General features: G+C 37.1%; 1 protein-coding gene across 2 annotated transcripts in view; it reads right to left on the bottom strand.

Annotated features, from left to right (window-relative positions):
- Positions 1 to 8,874, bottom strand: part of NMU (neuromedin U) — a 28,308-nt gene that overhangs the window by 15,715 nt on the left and 3,719 nt on the right. For both annotated transcript variants that reach the window (XM_010859674.1, XM_010859675.1), the window contains exon 2: positions 3,883 to 3,941. In XM_010859674.1, coding sequence (XP_010857976.1) covers positions 3,883 to 3,941 — 59 coding nt within the window. The remainder of the gene's footprint in view (positions 1 to 3,882; positions 3,942 to 8,874) is intronic.

Below are 8,874 nucleotides of genomic sequence, written 5' to 3'. Positions count from 1 at the left end.
GCCCCCCCCATTACCTCCTTGTATCTGTCCCCATATACGGTTCTGTAGGAGAATATATTTGGGCTGCATACCCAGGAGAGGGATATTCTAGAGCATGGGGATATCTGGGTGGCTTTTCAGATGGCTGTTTTCAGTGCTGGAGGCATTTGGTTCCAGGCACTTCTGGTCTGTCCTGAGCACAGGTCAAAGAGGCAGAGTCACAGGTGATCGCAGTTAGAATAGTAAGTCTTGAGTGTGCTTGAATGGTGAATGACAAAGGACAATGACAGCATACTGACAATGTCAGCTAAACTCTCCAAGCTTTAGTCTCAGTTCCACCAGTTCGTTTGTCTGTTCTTACACTCTCATTATGCCTTTTTTATTAGTACAGTTTTATATAATATTTTTTGATATCTGGTAGGGAAAGTTCCTTAGCTACTGGCAGACCTTTATTTTTCTGTATCAATTGTAGGTTAAATTTATAAACTTTCCAAGCAAAAGTTAAGTGGAATTCTGATTGGGGTTACATTGATTTTATGGAATTTACATCAACTATTTGGGGAGAATCAATATTTTTCTTACATTAAATTAATTTTTCCATCCAACAGCAAAGAGTGCCTCTCCAAATATTTGCATTATCTTCTAATTCCTTTATTAAAATTTGATTTTTTCATATAAGCTATTGTGTATTTTTGGTTAATTCCTAAATACTTATAGTTTTTGTTGCCATTGCGAATGATGTAGTATTTTCATATTACTTTTTCTTAGTGAAAAGAAATGTTAGTGATTCTTGTATATTGGTATTATATCCAAAACTCTGCTGAATTCTCATCCTAGCTCTAATAGTTTCAACGAGAAATTCGTTTATGTAATTCATCACAATTATAGATTAAAGGAGAAAAGGCACGTCAACTTAAAAAAAACGCACAAAGTGAAAGCTGCAAGTTTTATTTGGGGCAGTATGAGGACTGTAGCCTGGGAGACAGCACCCCAGTTAGCTCTGAGAAACAGCTCCAAAGAGGTACTGGGAAAGGACAATTTATATGTGATTTTGGTAAAAGGAGAGTACATGCAATCGAGTGCATAGTTTTTTGAGGAGAGTTTCTGCTGGTCTTTTGAAGCTTCTGCTAGTCATGAGAAACAATTGTCATCATGAAGGGTTTTAGTGCTTTTCTAGAGAAAAGGAGATATAAAAATTCAGATCATAAAACCAGTTCCTGAGAATATCTAACTATCTGAAGACTTGTCCCGCCAGTTTCCCGAAGCACAGAGTGCCTCATTTCTGCTCTCCACCCTGAACTTTTTCAGGAAGTGTTTAAGGTCAACAGCTGCAGCTGCACACGATTTAATCCTTGTAGAGGTAGATGGCAAGCACCCACAGCAAGTGCCAATTGGTGGTTGACAGGCATGTTGCTTATCTCAGTGTTGCTGCTGCTGCTGCTAAGTCACTTCAGTCGTGTCCGACTCTGTATGACCCCATAGACAGCAGCCCACCAGGCTCCCCCGTCCCTGGCATTCTCCAGGCAAGAACACTGGAGTGGGCTGCCATTTCCTTCAATGCATGAAAGTGAAAAGTGAAAGTGAAGTCACTCAGTCGTGTCCAACCCTCAGCGACCCCATGGACTGCAGCCCACCAGGCTCCTCCGTCCATGGGATTTTCCAGGCAAGAGTCCTGGAGTGGGGTGCCATTGCCTTCTCCGTATCTCAGTGTTGGTGCAGGTAAAATATTTGATTAAGTTGACATTTTATTTAGGATTAACAAAACTCTTAAGAAAGGAGAAGAGAAATTCCTTAAGTAGGTGAACATTATATAACAGAATTCTAGAGGAAACTTATACTTTACGGAGACCCTTTAGCTGCATTTACTGTATATAAACATAGTACTGGAGGACTCTGGCCATCGATTGGAAGAGGGCTTTCCTGGTGGTTCAGATGGTAAAGAGTTTGCCTGCAATGCAGGTGACCTGGGTTTGATTGCTGGGTCGGGAAGATCCCCTGGAGAAGGAAATGGCAACCCACTCCAGTATTCTTGCCTGGAGAATTCCATGGACAGAGGAGCTTGGTGGGCTACAGTCCATAGGGTCACAGAGTCAGACACAACTGAGCGACTAACACTTTCACTTTACAAGGAAAGAAGAAATTGTTTCTTCAGTACTTAATGTATTAATGTTGCATCTTTTGGGCATAAGGTATTGTTTCTAGGAATTTATCCATTTCATCTATGTTTTCAAAATTATCACCATATAGCTGTCCATAATACTTAGGGGGAGGGGTAAGAGCTTATTGAGACACAATTTACACTTCATACAACTCATCCATTTAAAGTGTACAGTTCAATACACTGTTTTTAGTGTTATTTATAGAGTTGTACAAATTTCATCAGTCAATTGCCTATAATACTTATGTAAAATATTTATAAAATCTCTATTTTTGTTGATGATCTACTCTTTTTCAGTCTTCGTCCTTTTTTATCTTTATCTTTCCCTCTGCCTTTTTAAAATCAGCACTGCAAGTGCTTATTAACATTCTGAAACAATAAATATATGCTTTTGTTAGTATTGTCATTCTCCTTCTCTCTCTCTTAAAAATCTATTTCTGCCCTTATTTTTATTATTTACTTCATTCCTGTTTATTTGAATTTTCCCTGTTGTTCTTTCCCCTCATTTTTTAGCTGAATGCTAAGCATATTTGTTTTTAAATTTTCTTGTCATGAAAAATATATATGAAGTTAAAGTTTCTTTCTAGCTACTGTTTTAGCTGTAGCATACAAACTTTGACCTATAATGTTTCTATATCATTCTTCTCAACATAGAGCTATTTACCAATGCCATATATTTTCCAAGCAAATGGGATATTTAAGTTATACCTTTGTTAATAGTTCCTAACTTTATTGCATTATAATTGGAAAACATTTTAAATGGATCCTTTCTAACTTATGGAAACTTTCTTGTCTTCTAAGATACAGTCTACATTTTTAAATGCCCCAATTATATTCAAAAAGAATGTGTATACTATTTAGTACATGTTTTTAAAAATATTCCTAATAGCTCAAATTTATGAATTGTATTGTTAGGTCTTTGACATATCTACTTGTGTGCTATTTGCTTTAACTATCAGTTTTGAGAGAGGTATATTAAAATTTCCAACTACAAATGTTCATTTATCTATTTTTCCCTGAATTTCTATCAATTCTTAAATAAGTTTGGAGATTCTTCTGTTAATACGGGCTTCCCTGATAGCTCAGTTGGTAAAGAATCTATCTGCAATGCAGGATACCCTGGTTCGATCCTGGGTTGGGAAGATCCCCTGGAGAAGGAAAAGGCTACCCATTCCAGTATTTTGACCTGGAGAATTCCATGGACTGTATGGTCCATGGGGTCACTTTCACTTTCACTTCTGTTAATACATATTAATGATGGTTGTATCTTTTCGCTCTGTTGCTCTTTTATCAACATATATTTATCTGTTAAAATGGTTCATGTACTTGAATTCTATTTCATCAGATGTTAAGACTGCCACTCCAATTTTTGTGCAGTTCATATTTACTTGGTGTGTCATTTTCCATTCTCAACCACTTTTTGTTTTCTACTTCAAGTGTGACTTTTACCTAGGCCATATTGCTTAATCTGTTTTTAACATCTGGTCTGATAATCTCTTTTAAGTGGTGCATTTTAGCACATTCATATTTATTCTCATTATTCTATTATTAGGATTTATTTCTGCCATCTTCACCATTTACAGTATTTTTGGTTTCTTTTCATCTTTCTTTCTTTCGTTTAATAAAAAAAATTATGAATTCAGAATGTTGCTAAAATCACAAAGCTCAATTACATTATTTCACTTTACGATGATAATTTTTAAAAGGGTAAATTTTCACTAATTTGTGTAATGATAATTCTTTACCTGTTTCCACAACTGTAATTCTTGTTCAGGCTGTAATCCTTGAGGCAATACTGGAGCACCTAAAAATAAAGTTATATTCACAAGTTAATGTTACAATATTTCTCCTAAAACTAAACACTGTATATAATTCATTTTGGGATGATAGTTCTCATTTTTCACTGTATATCATTTTTCTCCTAGTTCAATTAGGTATCTCCAGATTTGACTTAGTATAAGGATTCCCTGGTGGTTCAGTTGGTAAAGATCCCCCTGCAATACAGGAGACTGGGGTTCAATCCCTGAGTGGGGAAGATCCTCTGGAGAAGGAAATAGTAATCCACTCCAGTATTCTTGCTTGGGAAATCCCATGGACAGGAGAGCCTGGAGGGCTACAGTCCAGGGGTCCCAAAAGAGTTGGACATGACTTAGCAACTAAACCACTAGCAACCAAGGAGACATAATTATTAAACAAACTTTAATAACATTACAAAGATATTACTCTCAAGAGTGAAAGACTTATATGTCCACACAAAAACTTGTACATGAACATGCATAGTAGCATTATTCATAATAGCCCCGAAGTATAAACACTCCAAATATCCATTACCTAATGAATTAACAAAATGTAGTACATCCATACAATGGAAAATTGTGGTCCATAAAAAGGAATGAACTATTGACATATGCTGTAACAGTATTGAATCTCAAACAGATTTTGATGTGCTAAATCAAATAAGCAAATGCAAAAGATTATATTCATACATATAAATGTATGAATCCATTAATATGGAACATCCAGAGAAGGCAAATCTATAGTGCTAGATTACTGGCTGCTTAGGGCTGAGGATAGGAATGGGGACTGACTGCAAATGGACATAACAGATCTTTGGGGGGTGATGGAAAATTGTATTGTTGTGATAGCTGCACACTCTTTCTTTTCTTTCTCTCTCTCTTCTTTTTGGTAGAGATGAATCAATACTTCGTTTGTTAAGGAGAAGTAAAATTACTAAAAGTTTTGTAAAACAGAGCATAAAAAAGTAAGAAATCCATTCTACTTATTCAGAATGCTTAAAGAGTCACTTATGCCACTATGTATGATAATGCAGGAAGAAAAATTTATTACAGACACATACTTTTTTTTAGTTTGGGTTTAGTGTTGGCCCTTGTTTGACCTAAATAGTATAAAGAATGATGTTCAACCAATTGAAATAACATTTTTCAAGTAAGACAATGCCTCCAGGGTATTCCTAATGTGATCATGAAAGAGAACTCAGATGACGAAGTATCACATAAAATCCATGTAAATGCATGAATACAATGTTAAACACAACTTTACGTTTATTTGTATGTAAATCACTAGTACTTGCTATAACTAGTGGGGCTTCCCTGGTAGCTCAGATGTTAAAGAATCTGCCCGCAGTGCAGAAGATCAGGGTTCAATCCCTGGGTTGGGAACATCCCTTGGAAAAGGGAATGGCTACCCTCTCCAGTAGTCTTGCCTGGAGAATTCCATGGACAGAGGAGCCTGGTGGGCTATAGTCCATGGGGTCGCAAAGAGTCGGACACAATTGAGTGACTAACACTTTATTATAACTGAAGTTTGTACCTTTTGACCACCTTCACGAAAACTTATTTATTCCATAAATCACAAATTAATTTAAAAGACAAAAACTCTCCAAATGTATGAAACATATTTAATAAAAGGTGATGGCAGATATCCTTATAGGATAGAACTCCTTCAAATCAATAGAAAAAAAGGAAACATGAATAGGCAAATGGCTGCCCAACTATTTAAGTCCACTTAAAAATCACTGAGTTACATAATTAAAACAGATAAATTTTATGGTACATAAACTGTATCTCAGTAAAGATCTTTAAAAAAAAAGAATTACTTGTTAAGGCCTTAATTATAGTTGAAATAAAATGTTAACTAGCTTATAGCCTCTAAAGTAATATTTTCTTCACAGGTTTAATTTTCTAATTATGCTATATAAATTATAAATATTAAATGTAATTATTGTTTATTATATATATTTATTCTTACTAAAATTAAGAAAATACCCTTTTGTGAAAATGAAAGTATTAGTCTCTCAGTCATGCCTGACTCTGCAACTCCATGGACTGTAACCCACCAGGCTCCTCTGTCCATGGAATTCTCCAGGCAAGAATTCTGGAGTGCGTTGTCATTCCCTTCTTCAGGGGATCCTCCCAATCCAGGGGCAGAACCTGGGTCTCATGCATTGCAGGTGGATTCTTTACCATTTGAGCCACCAGGGAATCCACAGGCACTATGTTGAGCATTAAAACCTGTCATGTCCTTAAACCTTTAAACCAACCTTTTAAGGTAGCTATTCTCCTTATTCCCATTTTAAGATGAGGAAACTGAAGGAAGGAAAGATTAAATAATTTGTCTCAGGTCACCAAAATACATACGTAGCAGAAGCAGATTTCAAATCAGGTCTCCGTGCAGGCTCAGTCATGTCTGACTTTTCGTGACCCGATGGACCTGTAGCCCGCCAAGGTCCTCTGCACATGGGATTTCTCAGGCAAGAATACTGGAGTGAGTTGTCATTTCCTCCTCTAGAGGATCTTTCCAACCCAGGGATCCAACCTGGGTCTCCTCTGGCTCCTGCACTGGCAGGCAGATTCTTTACCACTTGAGCCACCTGGGAAGCCCTCAAACCAGGTATGACTGATTCCAAATCCTAACAGATTTTTCCCCCTAATTCTACCACTTTTCAGTCAAGTCTTGCTTTGAGTTCACTCAAATTTATACTGTTATTGAAGCTAAGTTCTAATAAAAGTAACAGTATTTAACTACATTTTCTGTACCCAGCATTAGAAGTAACTTACATGTATCATGTAGTCCATAGTCAAGAGTTCATTTATTTGAATCCCCTTTCATTGGACAGCTATTCTAGTACACAAACAATCTTACACACTTCTCAATTATATATTTCTTATCCTAGCCCAAAGGTATATCTCAAAGACATTATTGTCTGGTGACTGTTACTCTAAGTTGATTCTGTTTTCAGAAACGGATAAAGCTGTGCTTCTCAAATTTTTATACAAAACATCTGGTGATCTGACTAAATGAGATTCTGATTCAGTGATTTGGGTACAGGTCCAAGAGTCTGCATTTCTAGCAAGCTTCCTGGTGATAAACTGATGCGGCTAGTCCATGGATAACAGTGAACAGCCAGAGGCAGTGAGCACTGCATTGCAGAAAGAAACAGAGGATGCCTCTTATTTGACAGAACTAGGCAGCTCAAAGAAACGTTTCAGGTCTAAGGTTTTTAACAAGTCTGAATAATTCCAAAAGAGGGATATAAATATTCTCATGAAAGAAATCTAACAGGCCATCGGACTATTCCTTACAGCTCGAATGCATTACTCACCTATTGTTACTAGGCGTACACAGCTTTGAAAAATAGGAAGGTAAAAGTAAGGGGGATAAAGGCAGAGAGCAGTATTTGATTGAAGAGAACCAGAGTCAAGTATGATGCAAGGAAATACACAAGGAATTTCACTTGTTGGATGCAATCTTCACCTGTCTGTTCTTTTGATTTCTCCACTCATCATACCAGGGTTAATCTCTTTTTGACAGGGCATTTCTGTTTAAAGAAGACAATTTCATATTCTTTCTTTGCTTGACTATCCTCCACCCTCCAGTAAAAGTGGAAGCACCCCCTCCCTACAGCCTTACCAAGACCTTCGAGACTTTGTCTCCTTCCATGTCCCCAAGCTGGCCCAGGCCACACCAAAACTGCCACTGTCTAACTTAGTCCCAAGTATTTATATAATAAAAAAGGGATACTTTGCGGCTCTTACACAAAACACATAAACACAGTCTCAGGGTAGAAAGGTTAGAGAAACCAGAATTTTTAAATGTTTACCTATAATTTGTAGAAAAGCATTAATATCCTATGACTGAATCCAAACATAAGAGGAAAAAATGTCCCCTTTGTCTATTTGTTAACTAAAGTTGTGCTTTTCCTCTCAACATACCCAGGATGTGGGCTTTACACTAGCAAATAGTAGTGCTAGAGACCTTCCCAAATACTGTCAGGACAGTGCCACTCTCTTCTATATTCTAAAAACGGCAATGGATTTTTTTTTTTTTTGCTTTTAATTTTTATTAAAAGTAGGGCTTTTATTAAGAGTAGAGCTTCCCAGGTGGCACAGTGGTAAAGAATCTGCCTGCCAATGTTGAGTTTGATCTCTGGGTCCAAAAGATCCCCTGGAGTAGGAAATGGCAATCCACTCCAGTTTTCCTGCCTGGAAAACTCCATAGACAGGAGCCTGGTGGGCTACAGTCCATGGGGTCCGTGGGGTCCTTGGGGTCCTATGGGGTCACCAAGAGTTGGACACAACTAAGTGCACAGGCACACACACAGCTGATTTACACTGTTGTGTTAACAACTGCACTATTTTTTATCAGTTTCAAGATATTTATACTTAACACTATCTCATAAAGGGAAATCTTTAGTTTTGTACTGAACAATGTAACTAATGCAAATAATATGGATCAACAGCTTGTGCATCTGTAAATACACCATGTGTAAGAGAAAGAAAAGCAGATCCTGCTATTCTAAAAGTAGTGTCCATTTTCTTTTCTCATTGCTAGTACTTAGCTAGTGTAGGATTTGGAAGTCATAAATCATTACTGCTGACTGAATTTCAAGAACTATTTCATGAGTAGGAAAACACACTTCTTAATTCAGTCTTGGGCACTTCATCACTTCTTGTCAGAGGCCGTGTCAAAAGATAGTTTGTTGCAGAACAAATAATTTCACAATTTGTATGGAAATACAAAAAACCTCGAATAGCCAAAGCTATCTTGAGAAAGAAGAATGGAACTGGAGGAATCAACCTGCCTGACTTCAGGCTCTACTACAAAGCCACAGTCATCAAGACAGTATGGTACTGGCACAAAGACAGAAATATAGGTCAATGGAACAAAATAGAAAGCCCAGAGATAAATCCACGCACATATGGACACCTTATCTTTGA

This window comes from Bison bison, unplaced genomic scaffold (genome assembly GCF_000754665.1).
Source record: "Bison bison bison isolate TAMUID 2011002044 unplaced genomic scaffold, Bison_UMD1.0 scf7180017864458, whole genome shotgun sequence".
NCBI lineage: Eukaryota > Metazoa > Chordata > Mammalia > Artiodactyla > Bovidae > Bison > Bison bison.
The sequence above is the reverse complement of the archived record's forward strand: the minus strand, read 5'-3'. Positions and strand labels throughout refer to the sequence as shown.